The following is a 17,430-nucleotide window of genomic DNA, read 5'->3' on the forward strand; positions in this document are numbered from 1 at the left end:
ACAGTTGAGTTTTAGCTGTGCTCTCTTAGGTTTTGTTAGGCAAGTAAAACTTTTTCTTAGTACTGAGTTTTGTTAAAGGAGATGAGTATGTGTTTGTAATCAGACTCCGAAATCTAGTTTGCAAGACATTCTGATGCAAAAAGACACACTGACCAAACTGGCACCTGACACCTCATCCAATTGTTGTTATTAGTTAATCAGAGATCCTTAGTCATATGCTCCCAAGAAGTCAGAGTTGCAAGTGCTGGAACCAAGCCTAGTCATCAGTGACCATCAAGTAAAAATGATAGTGCTGGAAAAAGTATTGTATAATAAAATTTGGCAGTCATTCGAACTCGCTGATAGGACGCGCCTATTCAAGCACAATGCGCTTAGGAACAGCCAGATACCAGCCCCCCTCGGGAAATTCCCTTCAAATCTGGCATTCTCTGGCATACATGAAAGTGAACTGCCTTTCATGATCTAGTCTCCTTTGTGTGATTTTTTTTGTTGCAGTGTGTAGCTCTGAGTTCCCCTCTTTTTCCATTTCTGATTGGGAAAAGTCTTGCTGGGTAACTCTCTGTAACTTTTTACTGAGTTTCTCCAAGTTTCCTTCTATCATGTTATTTAAGACAGAATTTAAAGAGCTGAAAACTCTATTCCAAGTGTGAGAACACTCTATCATGGTACAAAAATTTACTGTTTTCATGTATGTTCCTGGTAAATCCTAGTATTTGCCGTTTTTCTGTCACTGCACTTGAACACTGAACTGGTATCCTCACCAGCACATCCAAAATGTGGGTCAGGATTAATTCAAGCTAAATAATATATTAAGGCATTTGTTTCCAGTGTGTCCTACTCCGCAATTACCTCCGTGAATATTGCATGTTGCGTGCTCACCTCATATATTAGCATTGAAAATGTTGGATCCGATTTCCAAAACACTGGAAATGGTGTTTTGTAGCGTGCTTGCAAACTTTCCATGCTGTGTAACCTGTTAATTAGATCACAGATTGTGTACACTTCAAAAGTCTTGCTTGTTGTTTGCTCAAATGATTTGTTGTAGCCAAGTGAAAATTATTACAGAAATAAAGCAAGCCACAGACTGTACAACCATCTAAGTCTTTCCTGCAGAAGAACAAGCCTTGCAGATCCTGACATTTGGAACCGTTATCTGTGCCATAATTGCTGTTTCAGTAGACTCACTGAAGTATGAAAAATCAGTGCATCTGTTTTGCAGGAAATCATCTTGAATACTAAGTGTGGTATTGTATAATTTGCGTTCCCCTGAAGTGAAATGAATAACTCAAAATAGTCATTTCTGTTAAAATCTTTAAGGAGAGACTGATGATGAAGTTAAGTTGGATTCCTTCCTTGCTCTTTAATTGGGGTGTTTTAAATCTTACTAATAGCTTGCATTAGAATGGAATAAGTAAGTGCACTAATGGCATGGCTTTTATGGGTTGACTTTATTGCTTTGCTTTTGCATTTAAATAGAAATTACCATTTCTGTGATACCTTTTCCAGCACAGTAGCTGCTTTCTTGGTGATTTTTAGACATTTTAAAGTTATGTAAGGATTGATAGGAACCAGAAATTTTTAACACAGCTTATATGAACAGTAAGTGCTTTTGGAGAATGCCTGTGTCCTTGATTGCTAGTTCAGTGTTCTAATATTATGCTTCTTTTTAATGCTTCATCCAGATAAATAACTTAATTCAAACAAAAAAAGTCATTCAGATGTTGCAAGTAACCTGTTTTCTTGGCATTTCTTTTGTTTTTCAGTCTCACACAATTCTACTTGTCCAGCCTACCAAGAGGCCAGAAGGCAGAACATATGCTGATTATGAATCTGTGAATGAGTGCATGGAAGGTGGGTGCAGACATGGTAGTCAAAACTGTTGTTAAAACCCCATTTTGACATATTCCCAGACTTAGTAAGAAAATAAGTTGCTGTTTTACATTAAATGTCTCTGATTTAACTAGATGGAACTACATGCAGTTTGTGAGAGTAGGCAGTATTCTTGGTGGGGTCATGCAGCAGGCTTGCCTGAATGCAACTCTTGCTAATTTTTGTGCTAGCCATGTAAAGGAAAGGTTGTTACAGGAGATAATACATGAAATGAAAGTGTGTGTGCAATTGATATATAATTTGCAGCTTTGTAGTATATTATATGCCAGAGAAAAAGTCCTCTGTGACTTTGAGACACACAGTGAGCTAGGAAAGAAAATTGAGATGTTACAGCTGTATGATTTAAATGTGGACATTCACTTAACATTAAAAATTCTAGTTCAGGAAGTTTTGCCAGGCAAACAAAAGCGTCATAAAGACTATGTAAAGCCTCTGTGCTCACTTCCATGATATATTCTTCTCAAATGTATCTGAATTATTTATGGGTTAGCTTAAATAAAACTGATTTAAATTCATCTACAGGCTTGTGCTGTCACTCTTACCTCAGAATCCCTATTTGACTCTTTCATCAAGAATTATCTTTCTTCTGAGATTTGAGTAGCTGTATGTGATACTAGTTTTTCTCTCTGGTGTTTGTACAGTAGGAATATATAGTGCAATTGCTGTCTTAAATTTACCAGAAGGAGTTTTATGTTTCCATTGGAGCTTACTGCATGGAAAGTTACATTTTTGACAGAACGAAAGCTTTTCCCTTTGGATGACAATGCTTCTTTCTATGCCTCTTACCTGATTTTATAGTATTATGTTTCCATGCAAATAGCTAAAGCAAAAAGCATTTCAGATCCTCAGAATCTGAGTAAGATGGTTATGTCTCTGTTTTCATGGTAATCATCTCTAAACTTTCCTGATATTTGTGGTTCAGTAGCTGAAGAAGTTTCAGCAAATAACATTTGTGTTTTTTTAATGTTGCTCTTGTTTCTCTGTAGGAGTCTGTAAAATGTATGAAGAGCATCTGAAGAGAATGAATCCAAACAGTCCATCCATTACATATGATATCAGCCAGTTGTTTGACTTCATTGATGACTTGGCAGACCTTAGCTGTCTTGTGTAAGTTGAGTCCATTTCAGTGGCTTAAAGAAGTCAGAAATCTTCCACCTAAACTCTTACATGTTCTGTGTGAAATCTGGTGGGGTTCTGGGTAGTGTATACAGTAACTTTAAGGCAGCAGTATTGCGGCTAGCATGCCATGTTGACCACACCAATTAACTACACTGGAATGAAGCATCTGTAAGGAAAGCTTAGAAACTGACAGTTCCACTTGAATTTTAGTCACATTGAAGCTTCCTGCATTTAAAATACTGAAATCCAGCAGTTGAATACAACCACATATGTTATTTATTTATGCTAGAATCTGTTTAAATTTGGGCTGTATCTGCAGTTGGTCTAATTCTTACAGAAGCAGAACGATTACAGAATTTTATTCAGCTGGGGGCTGTACTAGTGGTATGGTAGAAGTCTATAGAAGTGCATGCAACCAGCTGTTTATTTTGATCAAGATACAGCAAGATGAAAGTTTTTGTAAATCCTAGTGAAGTGATCTGTTCCTGACAGATCAGTCCTTCAGAGAGCCCTAGCTAATTATGTTAACTGTTCTTGTGAATATGTTATCTCCAGTTCTCATCTGCATTTTAAAGTTACGAACGAAGGTGGTCTTGTGTACTTTCAATTCTGACTGTACTGTAAAATCGGATGTTAAATTTCACTAGTCAAAACACAACATTGTAAAAAAATCACTTAATCCAGATCATGAGTACTTTCCACACCATACATTTCAAGGTAACAGTTTGATATGACAGTGATACTAACCACAAAAATTCTATAGAAATAAGGATACAAATCTCATATTTAAGTAACAAAAGACCATAGTGTTAGGCTTTTGAATATGAGAATTCTAGAATTACTGCTCCATTTGAAACCCCAGTGCAAGTACTTGTGTAGGTGTACAGTGACCAGCCTTTGCCAGTTAATACATTTAAAATAAAAGGCTATTGAAAAGTACCAGAACTGAGCATCAGATTGCTTTCCTTTGCATTCTGATGTATAGAACCTTATGTTCCTGGTAGTGACTTATAAATGGCCATTTAATGTTTTCGGTACGATAGGTTAAACAGGATTAGTTTCTGCAGTTACTTTTCCATAGACATTTTGTTGTTTCATCTTCAGGTTTTGAAGCACTGGGCTGACCCAGGTTGAAAGACACTTTGTTTTAATTTATCTAACAGACTGAAGCCAGCTACTTTCTTCAGGAAGTAGTAACTGTTTCCTAGCAATATTCTGCCTTTCTTAATTAGGCTTGTAAACTCATTATCCTGCCAATTCTACTTCAGCTTATAGTTTTCCACCAGATGGCACACATAGCATACAGACATGTCTTGTGTTCATGAAGATTCTTAAAGTACCTGCTATGTGTTCTTGTGGTGTAGCATTATGAATGGATTGGTGTGGGGACATAAATCAGGAACTTTTCTGAAACTAACATTTCTTATACTGCCCTGGAAATGCTACTATTACTATATCAATGTATACTAAAACTTTCTGTGTCCTTGAACGAGTCATGCTGAGTTTTAAGTAACAAGGTTTTCTTAGAAACAGTATGCTTAGGGATTTTTTCTTTAGGCAGGAACTGTAATTTGTTGAACTGTAATTTGAGTTAACTCTGGATTTTTATTTAGCTTCTTACCAATGAAATCTCAACCTTCTCATCTGGTTAGAAATACATGTACCAAAAATACATGTACCAAGATTTAAAAACTGAGTACAACTTGAGTAGTCCTTGAGGTATGCAGTGAAAATACCACCTTTATCAAAAAAACATTCAACTTCAACAGCTGAGGCAAAAAGGAGGGCATGAATCTGCGCAGATAACTTCACACAGTTTGCTTTCGCTTTTGGTCTAATTATGCTTCAATTCAGCAGTGTCTTGAGTAACTGAGTTCTCTGGCCCTGGCAAGAAATCTTGTTGGTGAACTAGTCTTATCAACTATCCCCAAGTAGCAAAGAAAACGAGTCTGTGGGTTCTTGTTTTCAGTTTGCTTTTTATGAAGTGTCCTTGTTTGGTAGAGGTAAGCTTGCCGTCACTGCAGCTGGTAAGAATCCTTTGTCATCCATCCATGAGTCTACCTTTGCTCCTGAAAGACTGTAGTTCTCACAAAATTCCAAGTGCCAGTGGAACACTTGAAAGCTTACATGAACACTTGCGTGAAGTAGTATTGGAAGAGTGCTTGGCTTGTTAAGACAAATTGGGTCATTTCCTGGTGGAACTATTCTTCATTCTGAGCTCAAAAATACTCAAGTGCTCTATTTGTTGTCTCCCATAAGCAGTTATATTCAGGAATTAAAATGTGAACACGCTGAGAACCAGGCACTCAGTAGTCCTTGGGGCATCTAGTTTTATTTCAGGTTCCTGCTGATTTGCTGGGTAACTGTTTTTTAGCAAACAGGTTAAATCTGTTTGATAAGCCACAATTCCCATCTTCTTCTGATATTACTTGTGTTCTGCACACAGCTTTCTGCTTCATACACTCGAGGATGCTTAATTGTTTTGTGAAGTTCTTCTGGTAAACATACTACAGAGCAGATTAATACTACAAGTGTTTTTTTTTTTCTTCTCTAGTTACCGTGCTGATACTCAGACATACCAACCGTACAATAAAGACTGGATAAAGGAGAAGATCTACGTCCTCCTCCGCAGGCAGGCCCAGCAAGCCAGCAAATAATGGGGGCACCATCATTACCTGGGTTTGGGGGAGGGCTTGGACAACAGGCGTGTACAGAGTGTAGTAGTGAACGTTTTGTATTATAGTCATCCTGTTGCCATCTTACTAAACTCTTTAGCCAGGACTGAATGTATTGTTAGAGATGCAAGGATTTTGTTGGGCTTGACTTTTTTTTCAGTGTAAATGGAGAAGAAAGTGTAACATCTTCAGTAGAGTTTTAATTTGTTTTTTTCCCTCTCACTAGCTGATGGTCCTACCTTATTTGAACCCCGAGGGCTGTTCACATTGTACTTTGCCACATTCACTGTATGTCCCCTTCGGGTGGGTTTTCCAACATTCAGTTATGTCCTCGAGACAGTCTTAATGGGGAATAAAAAAATACCCTTTCGTTAAACTTGAGTGCTGAATTTTATGGGTTTTGCTGAACAACAAATTAAATGTTTCTTCCCTGTTTGCCAGGGAGCAGGGCTCACAAGGTTATGATGGACTGAACCAATAGTTGTTTGCTCTATTACAGAATGGCTCAAAGTCTGTCCTGCCAAGTTAACTTCTCTGGCCCAATCTTGACTACTGTCTTTCCTGGGGATTTTTGGGAAGCACAGCAACCCTCTTACACTCTAAGCTTGATCTTTATGAGGCATTTGTAGTCAGGTGTGTCTGCTCTGGGGTAGGTGATGCATAAGAGCAGGCTGAATGTATCACACCACAGACCCCATGAACTAGTCTACTTCCAACCTTCCCCTGAGAAAGGAATAGGTAAATTGTTTTGATGAGGATCTGCCCCAAACTGCTTTTTCTCTTTAGAAAGGATAAGTATTTAACTGTTTGCATGCACTGCAAAATTACGTCTGACACTTGTTACCTTCAATGCTGATATCTTTATAGTTTTGCTGTACTGAAAAAGCTTGGATTGGAGGACACGTTAGACTGAAACACCACAGCAGGTAGAAAAGCAAGGCTGACTTGGTACTTCATGGCTTTGCATTAGGCCAGAGTTTTCCTGCTATAGGTACAGACTGGAGTCTTCTACTGTACAGGTATACTCAACCAGGATTAACCAGTTGCAGGATTAACAGGATAGCATTCTCTACAGTATTGTAAATGGGGATAAAGAGTAGAATCCAAACATCTAGTATGTCCTGGTATGGAAATACTTAATTTTTTTTTTTTAGCGCATTCATAAAGCCTAGCTTCCATCCAATGAGACATATGAGCCCTCATCCATTTGCCAGGAGTATAGAGCAAGTGAGGTACTTGCCTGACTTCTACTTGTCTTGTGGAGCCATGTACCATGCTGTATCTTTTCTAGTCATGGAATAGGCAAGTCGTCACATAGTCACTGGACTGCCTGCTACTGATTTCAAGTTGGGGCATGACCAGAATGGTACAACTCATTTCTTGGCATGGCTACTCACTATGTAAATGGTAAGGTGAAGTTTTGTGAGTTGGCTGAGCTGATCTAACAATTCAGTGCTGTTGAAAAGCATAGTGCTACTTCACACTATGTACAAAGAAGACACAGAGTGTTGGGGAAGAAGAGAATAAGTCTGCCAAGCAGCACCAACAAGCAGAGGCTTTGAGAATAAGGTCAAGTGTGTTAGGTGCTGCTGTAGAAAACGGTAGATAAATCGTTATATATAAACGACGAGTTTATCTACTGTTACATGCTACTGCCCATCAGTAATGTACTGTGGCAGGGGGTAAGCCCACTAGGATTAGATTTTGCATTGTATTTGACATCACTGTAAGAACAGGATTAGTTTCTTATAGGAATCCCACTCTGCAGCCTCTTTCAGTATGCTGAAGTGGGATTGTGAAAAGCAAAAATTGAGTTTGCATTCCTGCTTTGAGGGTGAAATAAGCTGGGGAGTTAAAATACTTGTCTACAGTTTCTTCCATCATCACATTCTTTTAAAACAGAGTGAAATCATGACATCCATCACAGTATACCATAAGCACAGCAGGAAAGCAGCATTCCCATTGCTACATCAGCCTGTTTTTGTGCTTAACTGTCACAGTGGGGAAAAACAGAAGTGTAAATAGTACCAAGACCACCTTGTTATATTTCTTAGTAACTAATACATGTGCTTGGAAGAACCGGAAGATTTTTCACTTGCATTAGAAATCTGTAAGAAAGTTGCAAGATTGCTGGTTGTGATCTCATTTCCATATGCCAAGCAATGTGCTAGCTTGTGATGCACTGAAAGCAAGGATGCTTCTTAAGATGACTTGCTCTCAAGAGGTAGGAGGGGAATGCTCCAGCTACTTTGCTTTAGAGTACATAAACAGTTACGTACATTTGCAATTCCCACTGAGTAATGGCCCAATTGTACTGAAACTCAGCTATACTGAAAAAAACCAACGCATCAAGAAAGCTGATAAACAGAAAAATCCAGGGCAGCTGGATTATAAGTATAAAGTAATTTCAAGATCCTGTTTGTCAACTGCTATGAAACTTAAATTTCATAGACCATGCTAGACCATGGGGAGCACTGAAACAAATAAAATATACATTCTTTGTCTTACCATTATCATGGGAGAGAGGGAGTATTTGGGAAGCCAGGGAGCATAATTTATCAATCCTCCAGATGGGGGATGGCTAAGGCTAGTAAGAGTCTCAGATTCTCTGAGACTGAGCATCTGAGTTGCTTACCTTTGGTACCCCCTTGAAATTTGAGAGTATTGACTTCAGCATTTCTCTCAGTAAAATGATAGATAACTTGTACTACCTCTGCATAAACTGCAAGAGGAAATCTGTTTAAATAAAAGAATACTTTTGAGCTCTGCCATATAAGTCAATTTTCACAGGTTTTCTACACTGAATGTTGTCTGCTACAGTCTGACTTAGTGTTGGCTGGATATAACGTACCATTCACTGAAACAGCAGGGGAGTGAATTTGCCACTAAGGACTTCTGCGCATGCTGAGCCTCACCTAAAAAATCCACTGTGCAGGCCCGAAGGGTTTACCCACACTTGCAAAGCTCTGTAGTGACAGACAAGGGACGAAACGGCAGGTGATACTAGAGGAGAAAAGACAACGTAGAAAGAATTGCACCCCGCCTGTACCACCCAAGGAGACCTTTTGCTGTGCTTTTTGCAGCCAGATTTGCCTATCTCACATTGGCTTTTTTAGTCCTGAGAGCACTTGTAGTAAGTGTGGGTAAAGCCCTTCCCAAATCTTTCTTTGCGAAGTCAAGCCATGATGATGATGAATTCCTGTTTAGGGAGCTCCTGCATCATCCCGTTGACTGTGCAGGAAACAGGCTCAAGTTTAAATTATTACCTTCTTAGTTACCAGTGGCATTGAGTTTCACACACTCCCAACAGAAGCCTGCTGGCCCTGAGAGACTGGGGAATACCCATCCTTAGGGGTGTCCAAGACCTGACTAGACACCAGACTGAATGACCTGATCTGTTTAGATGTGCTTTGAGCAGGACTGGACTAGATGACTTCTGGAGTTCTTTTCCAACCCAAACTATTCATCATTCTATTGGACTCACTACCTAAACATCCCATATCATGAAAAATGGGAAACCTGAGCTTTGAATCCCTGCTCTGACTAATTTCATGCAGGCATTTAAACTCAGTGTTCCCCAGGCCACTGAGAACAGTGCTGCAAATGGCAGGCTATCAAGTGGGATTGCATGACACAACATTCTTACCAGTGCAACTAATCCCCAGTGACAAAGACAGGGTGCAGAACAGTCAGATGTGATACTGTGCTGATACTTCTACTGAGAATAATGCCTTGTCATAGAGGTTTAGTCCTGAGAGGTCATCAGACCTGCCACCTAGAAGCAACCCCTGTGCCCACCCTTTCCAGCCCTCAACAAATTAAAAAAAAAAGTAATCTGTATAAGAGAGAAAAGGCCTCAGCAATCTGTGCTGTACTGATAGGGAAAGCTCAAGGACACTGCAAAATACTAGGGGAAGGTAAGAAACAGGGCATGCATGACAATGGAGGGAAAAGCAATCCCATTTGTGCCCCTGCCTCCACCCCAGTGCCTCTTAATCTCACTGGGAGGCAAGAGCATCCTGATGCAATATCTATCTTGTACTTGCAGGGGAAAGTCAGCACTACCAGGATGAGAAATAAACCTTGCTCCACATTTCATTTTTAGCTATGCCTCCTCTCAGGTTCTGAGCACGAAGAGGGGAGGGGGAAAGAAATCTCTCAATAAATTGACTCAGTCTCCAAGGGAATTCTTAGCTTGCACATCTACTCCACTGTAACACTGGAGTGCAGCAAAAGCACTGAGACAACCAGAGTATAGCAAGCAGAGCTAGCATTCAAGTCTTCTCTTTGGAGAAGAGAATTCTTATTAAAATTCTGTATTTTTCAAATACAGAATTTTTTCTTCTCCGTGCTCATCATCTCTAAAATTTTACCCAGTGCTAAGCCAGTGCTTTCATTGCCCGGCTTGTAGTGCTCTTCCAGAGCACACTTTTCAGCTAATTAGTAGCTTTCTAAATCCTAGGCCACGTGAGTTCAATTTCTATCCACTTTGTGCTAGTAGCATCTTTTTATATTTTCTCCAAGTACTTCTCCTCTCATCTGCCAGGAAAAGCAATCATTGCCCATCTCAATTTTGCTAGATTAGTAACTTGTATTTGGTAGTTTCTTCCTGTACAACAAGTTGCTCTGTCTCCTCATCCTAGCAGTTTTCTTCAGCATTTCCTGTCTTAAGTTTGTCTTTGATCGAATATAGTTATCATTCTGGGCACCTGCAGCTCTAAATTAAGTTTACCAGTCTTTCATACTGTAGTAATATCTCCTTTGTCTTAACTAGGAATGAATCATTTAATGCCTCCTAAAATGGCATGTAGTTTTTTTCATGTTTACAACACAATTGTTCAGTGATCACGCAGTGCACCCTCTATCCCTTTCCTCTATCATCTTCAAGTGAAAGCACTCATTATTCACACAAAATGAAATAACTTTAGCTAGAAAGCGTGAGAAAGAGACATGAGAATAACCAAGCATTTGATCTTAATGAAGACACTCACCTTGGACATTATGGAGAGCTCAAATCCTGTCTGAAATGAGCAGAGCAGGGGCTGCATTAACCACAAAACTGTGTTGCTGTTTCTTGACAGAAAGGCACCCAAATCAGGTCAGCCATAGCTTCAGAAAGTATTTCCCTTCTGAAAACACCAAAGAAAAATAGGGGCCTAGCTCCATCTTATAATGAATGGGCTAATCATCTTGTTAGCATGTTGCACAAGCTAGAGAGCTCCCTGTTCAGCATGATGGCTTCTACCTTCCTCCCCAGACCCCATTCTCCCTATGTACAGGAAGCATAGGGACCTCACTTGGAGCCCCAGATTCCTCCTGTGGGGAAACAGCAGCCAACAGAAATTTTTGTATCAATCTCCTCCTGCCCCCAACATACCTCAAATAAAACATTTAAAGCTCCATAAATCTGATTTTATAGTTTAAACTGTTTCTGTAGAAAATTCATGGCTACCTCCAGGCACGTAGCCATTAGAAGTTAGACATCACTTAAATCTAGTTGCAGGGAGAGTGGAGGTCCAGCCTCAGAAGTGTTTGGCATGTAATTCAGATTGAAAAAACTGCCTGTGTGACTTTGTCCAAGCTCTCTTTTGGCTCCTGGAATAATATAAGAACAAAATACAGGTTCCAGGCTAATACCAGCTGAACAGCTTAATGCTGAGCACTTTGGTCCAATTCTCCCTTTCCCTCCTTACACAGGCATTGGCCTGATATTTCCTGCCCTACCTGCCATGAAAACCCGACACCCACCCTAACTAGTAACAAGTAGTGTTAATTAGTCAATGCAGAAGATCCTCTGAGAATTGGAACACACCCCTCTTCCTATTTACTTGGATAAGCCCCATAAAGAGAAGTCCATCAATGGTTGTTCAATGCATGAATGCCATCCCTGGCTGAGGATGTCAAAGTATGAATAGTTTCTGAGGGCCCTGGGAGTGTTTTGGGAGAGCAGCATAATGCAATTGCCCTTTTCTTACATTTTCTCCTAGGCACTTGGTGTGGATCATTGAGGCAAACAGGCTAATGGACTGGATGGGACTTTTATCCGATCCAACACACATAAGCACTCTGTGTTGGATTTTTTTGGGGGGGGTTACTTGACTAAAGCTTTCCGCAGATGTTTTGCAGGAAGACGAAAGTGTCCCTGCAGACCTAAGGTAGATAAGGAGTTGCAACAGCATCTTTCCCATATATTTTCCGCATATTTTCCTCGTCGTTTTCACAAGTTCGGTGTTTTGGGCATGGTGTCATGAGAATGAGAGGAGCGGAGATGATGTAACTCTAGCTGATGTAGGTATTGTTTAGGAGCTGTTTACTCATAGGCTTCATGAAGACCCAGAAAATGCTTGCCCTGGAAATGCACTTGAAATATCTGCTTCATAGCACAGAACGTTTTTTAAAGTGACTCCTAACATGGTAGATAACTTCTTTTGTAAACTTAAATGCAATGAATAATCCTGATTTAGCCATATCAATGTTTCTTTGAAGTCTAATGCTTTGCCACTCTTGCAATTACTCTCCAGATGAGTTCTAGGGGCCTTGGCAATTGCTTGCTGCTGCTATTTTGATCCTATGCCCTAGGAGTATAAACTGAGTTACAGAAACTCCATCTGAGTCCCTTTAATGAACTACATGAACTAGAGCCCTGCAGTAAAGCCCAATTAGAAATGAGAGCACAGAGAATATTGATCCCCTTAAAGCCTTTTGCAGCTTTCAGGGTCTGCTTGGTCACTCATCGCTACAGCCAGCACTAAGCCTTTCCTGACAGTTCCCTTCATTAGCTTGCTGGGATTATGGTCAGATTAAGACTCGATTGAACAGATCAGCTGGTGGGAGCCCTGGGGTATGAGGGTCTGCCCCCAAATAACCCTTCTCACATCTGCTCACAGTCCTCTGGATCAGGTTTTATTACTCTCTAATTCAGAGGAAATTTCTACAGCAGTGCTTGCTTTTCCTCTGAGCAACACCAAAAAAGCCCTTTGAGATTTTGTAATCTGATTTACTAAGGGGCACGGTGTCTGGGGGTTCTGAGGTCACAGAGGTCACTGATGATAGCAGCATCATGCACAGCACTCCCATTTAAGGGTGCCGGTAACTCCAGCAACTCAAGACCTTCAGCCTTCCTGGCAGTGTATTACAGGATGAAGAATCCCCATGGTAATGAAGCACACATTATTTAAATGAGATATTTGAATAAGAACTTTGAGAAGTGTGCATTAAGAGGGATGTATGGAATCCTAGCCAAAACATAGGTCTCAAAGTCAGCTGATTTCAGACTCTTTCCCAGGCTGTACCCCAGACGGTGTATGGGGTCCATACAGCCCAGATCCAAGAGGTGCAGGTGGATTTGAATGGTTAACTCTCACACTGGAATCCAAAAAGCTTCTATTCAGCTGTTGTCCAAAGCTGGATTCACCTCAGACATGTACATCTCGGTCTCCACAACTCGGGATCTGCTCCAGCACCTACCCAGAAGTGCTTTAGTCTCAGCTGTATTCAGACCATCTCTGTGAGTAGGTGCTAAGGGAACTCTTAAACAAGGTGTTCTTCCATTGCCCTTGATTTGGTAAGCCTTCTGAGAGCACAGCCATTGTGAATCAACACAAAAACAGAAGGTCACTGCTTTCCCTATTTCACCAAGCTTCCCTGGAGTTGGCAGGAGGGAGTAGAGGGCAAAACAGAGTGGCTTATGGTGAGGCTCTCTTGAAATCCTTGGCAGGAATATCTGAGGATGACCTGCACCAGAAGGAAAGTAATTATGGTTTTATAGCAGCAGCTGGGGTATGTGCATGGTAGGGAGGTCCTGCATGCCAGGCACTGCTCCAAACCCTGTTCATGAACTTGACGTTATACAGTTACAGAATAAAAATACAAAGTGATTCCTGCTTATCAGTGCTAAGCTCATCTCTGATTTGGGGACCTGGTTTAGGCTGGTGCCAGGTTGGTGTTGTTCACTGACACTATTTGTTTTTAATGAGATCAGAATTAAGCTGAGAGGGAGAAAAGAGAAGAGTTTCACAGAAATCCAGACCCCTGCTCTCAGGCCAAATGATTTGTGCTCAAGTGCTTCCCCGAGCTCTTCAGCATCAGCTCAGCAGTGGCAGGCACCTGACAAACTCCTGCCAACAGAGCTTAGAGTAAACAGAGGTGATGTGTGACACCTTAAATATTGCTAATGAACATCAGGTGTTTGCAGGGGAAAATGGCTCCTCGATTTAGATGTGGTAATTATTTTAAAGATCTATTTAGCATTTAGATTGCCTAAGGGGGAAAGAGCTTGGAGCTCTTGATTGCCTTGAAAAATGCTTCAGTATTAAGTGGGTCTCTTTGAACACTGCCTTCACCTACTCAGACAGAAAGCAGAGGTGACACTTCAGCTTGGGATAATTAGAGGGACTTTGACATCATTTAGTTGTCCTTGTCAACAGCATTATAACAGGCAGCCTCTACTTAAAAAACCCACAACAAACTTTGCACAAGAGCACTTAAGAGAGTTAAAATACAAATACTGGAAACATGCTGCACTGACACCTTGAGAGGAGCCCTGCAAGACCCAGCATAAATGGTCGCACTCCACAGTTTAACCCCAAGCAGAAGACCTTTTCCTATGCTTAGACTTAGCTATATCTGTTGCATCTTCAATGCTCATTTTCAGCAACAGATATTTATGGCTGCAGCATCATTATCAGCTCTCGAAGGCGGAGTATTTTAGACTAAACAAGACTCTTGGAGGTGAAGGCTTCCATGAAAATCCCAGATATGGCAGGAGGTAAAAGCGATTGCTGAGAGAGACTGAACTCTCCTGTGGCAGCTGAATCTCTCAGCTCACAGCCAGGCTGCCCTCTGCTAGCCTGTGCCGGTAAGCCTGGTTTGATGGCTTAGAACTATTCAGAGCTGGCCAAAAGGACAAAGCAGCCTGCATGCCTAACAGATCAGGCTGAGCAAATGCAGGAATTTGGAATCAAGTCTCTGCTACGATTCGCTACTTTTGCTCAAAAATCTGGGAGATTACCTAGAGAAAAATGACTTCTGCCTCAAAGAGGCCCCTTCATCCCCGAGCTGCTGAAACACTGTTTGGATGCTTCCCGCACTGCAGCATGTTCAATGGCAAAGGCAATCCAGATGTTGTTTTAAAGCCCACATAGTCAACTCTTCATCTACGCAGCAGCTGTCATTAAGCTGATTTTGGTGGGAAGATGTATCAGCGTATTGAGCAGTGTTGCAGATGAGCAACCTGAGGGTATTTCAAAGGGGAGGAGAGGTGATGTTGGACACCAAGGGAGGACCTGTACAGAGCATCCCTTGAAAACTGCCAATGCAGAAAGCAGACCCACTTCAAGCATTAGCTGTATTTCTCTCCATCCTTGTAGCCACCTCAAGATTTAAGTGTTATATTACCAGTTTCCCTGTGTCAATTGCTGAAGAAAAACCAAGCAGAATAAGCACCGAGCTCCCTAGGGGAGCCCTCAGTCTCACTTGCCTTGGGCCAGCTCTTTAATGCTGCTTCTGGAAAAGTCACAAAGCCAGTGACTGCTGACCAGCAAGCGTTCTCCCAGCCACTTGCATTTCTTAAAGCCAACAGTATTAAACTAATGGTTGATCTTTTCCAACCTAGTTGATCCTATGATTCTATGAAAATGCACAGCAGGAAATCTGATGCAAGCCGGAATAATGGTTTAGACTGAGTCCGTTTCCCAAATCTGACAAGTGTATGCACTAATGAATAACTCCCCCCCCCCCAACTCTGCAAAAAAGGAAGGAAAAATGCAGCAGTGAGGAGAAAGCCAACCATCAATGTCTGCTGAGAAAAATGTTTCTCTGTCCTGTCTCCTCACCCATAAAGTCTGTTTTAAGACCACAAAGGAGAAAAGCAGATGTAAGTGAAGATGATGTCAAAACATTGGAGACTAAATAGAGCAAGAATGTCACCCTTGTTTTCCTGCCTGGCTGGACAGGCAAGGCAGGATGTGTAGGTGCACACACCAGATGCAGCGTAGTCACTGCTGTGGTCAGCACAGAGAGGGGATCAGCATGGACAAACTGCCCCAGCAGTGGCACAGTGGTCCAGGCAGCTTGTGTAGCCCACCCTGACTGAGCGGCAGGCAGTACCGTCTGCATTGCGAGTGCTGCGCCAGAGGGAGGGTTTGCTTTTCTCACACTCTGCTGTGAGTGCAGCAAACTCAGAGATTGATCAAGCAAAGAAAAAACCCAACAAAGAATTAAACAACTCACAGGAGAAAATCGATTAGGAAACACCAATAATAAAAGTGTTTCCTCTTTGCCATGGGAAAGTGTTTTCTAAGGTGGCTGAATTAAAGTTCACTTCATGTGGCAGCCAGATGGAACCATTCCCAGTTTGGAGAAGGGAAGGGAGTACTGGGAGCTAATGTGACCATTCTGCAGTCACTGAGAATCAGAGCTGACAGCAAAATACATCCTTTTTGCTCTGTCCCTTGGAAGGCCAAGGCAAAACTCAGACTTAACTGTCCCCATTATGTGTTCTCCACTGAATTTCCAGCTGTAGCACTGGTGGCTCTTGTGTTTGTTTTAAAAAGGAAGGAATCACTGCAATTAGGAATGGAAAAGGCCTTCTAGTTCAGGCACAGCCAGCCTTGGACAGTCTGATCCATGGAGGTGGGTGCAATGGGTTCCAACAGCCCCACGTTCTGCTGCAGCCTGGGACACAAACACCTGCATATCAGTGCAGCCCTGCTGCTGGCTGTGTAATGTCTCCCCAGTGGGAGCCAAGCTTGGAAGTCCCAGCCTGAGCACTGGTCTTCCGAGTCCCACTCTCTGCCCAGCACAGGCCAAGCTGTCCCCTGAAATAGGAGGGGGATATCTTGCAGAAGGGCTGAGGGCAGCAGGGACTGGAAACAAGAGACAGGCCTATGTTGTCCTCAGAGCCTGACCCCAGTCTTCTTGTCCTAGAAATACCCCAGTCACTACAGGAAGACCCTATTCCTTTCACACCCTTCCTTCTCTACCCTGTTGTTCTGCTACTGATGGGACTGAAGGGCACTCATCAGCCATCTTCCCATTCTTTCTGCTCTGGAAACTATGGCCACATTAGAGTGCCCTCATACCTATTTTAGCATTTCCCCTTTCACTGTTTTTCTGCTTGCCACAGCACTGAAAACACTGCTTTCTCTTTAGCAAAGTCAAAATGCCAACCATCACCCTCAAAATATACCAGCATTGACATGATTTCTGATTTGCCCCAATTATATGTTCAGAGGACTGGGAAACAAGGTGTTTTCATGGGTAAAGAATTTCAAACAAACATTGGTGAACTGTACAAAGAATTTTCAAATACTATTTCAAATAGCCTTTTCAAATAAGCTGTTTTCTCTACTTTGTATTCAGCTGCCCCACTTCTTTGAAACCTTTGTGGTCACATCCAAAATCCAGCTGTACTGCAGGGCCAGTTCTTGTCTCCCAGCTGCTGAAGGGAAACCAGCAGCAAACCAGCAGCGTGTCTACAGGTTAAAACTAAATAACCATCAGGAGATCCCATGGCAGTCCCACGGGGCACTGACACAACATGCCAGGACACAAGGTGAGGAAGAATCTTGAGAGCTGGGGTGAAGCCTATGAGAGCTCACCACTACCCCACACTTACAGGAAGCTGAGGCTGCTACAGAGAAGGTGATACTGAGATCCACCCGTCAGTTGAGACTGAGGCAGGGAGAAGGTGAAACAGCCCTGGACTCTGACCAGGAAATTCAGGGGGAAGAGACATACCAGGACC

At 41.8% G+C, this 17,430-nt stretch overlaps 1 protein-coding gene across 1 annotated transcript; it reads left to right on the top strand.

Moving 5' to 3' along the window:
* Positions 1-1,694: 1,694 nt before the first annotated feature.
* Positions 1,695-6,060, top strand: ERH (ERH mRNA splicing and mitosis factor). Its single transcript, XM_062619197.1, has 3 exons — positions 1,695-1,851; positions 2,877-2,997; positions 5,564-6,060. The coding sequence occupies exons 1-3, from the start codon at positions 1,719-1,721 to the stop codon at positions 5,664-5,666; spliced, it is 357 nt and encodes a 118-aa protein (XP_062475181.1). The 5' UTR covers positions 1,695-1,718; the 3' UTR covers positions 5,667-6,060.
* The last annotated feature ends 11,370 nt before the right edge of the window (positions 6,061-17,430 follow it).

This window comes from Pezoporus occidentalis, unplaced genomic scaffold (genome assembly GCF_034315485.1).
Source record: "Pezoporus occidentalis ecotype Australia unplaced genomic scaffold, CSIRO_AGI_Poc_V1 ctg21, whole genome shotgun sequence".
Lineage (NCBI taxonomy): Eukaryota > Metazoa > Chordata > Aves > Psittaciformes > Psittacidae > Pezoporus > Pezoporus occidentalis.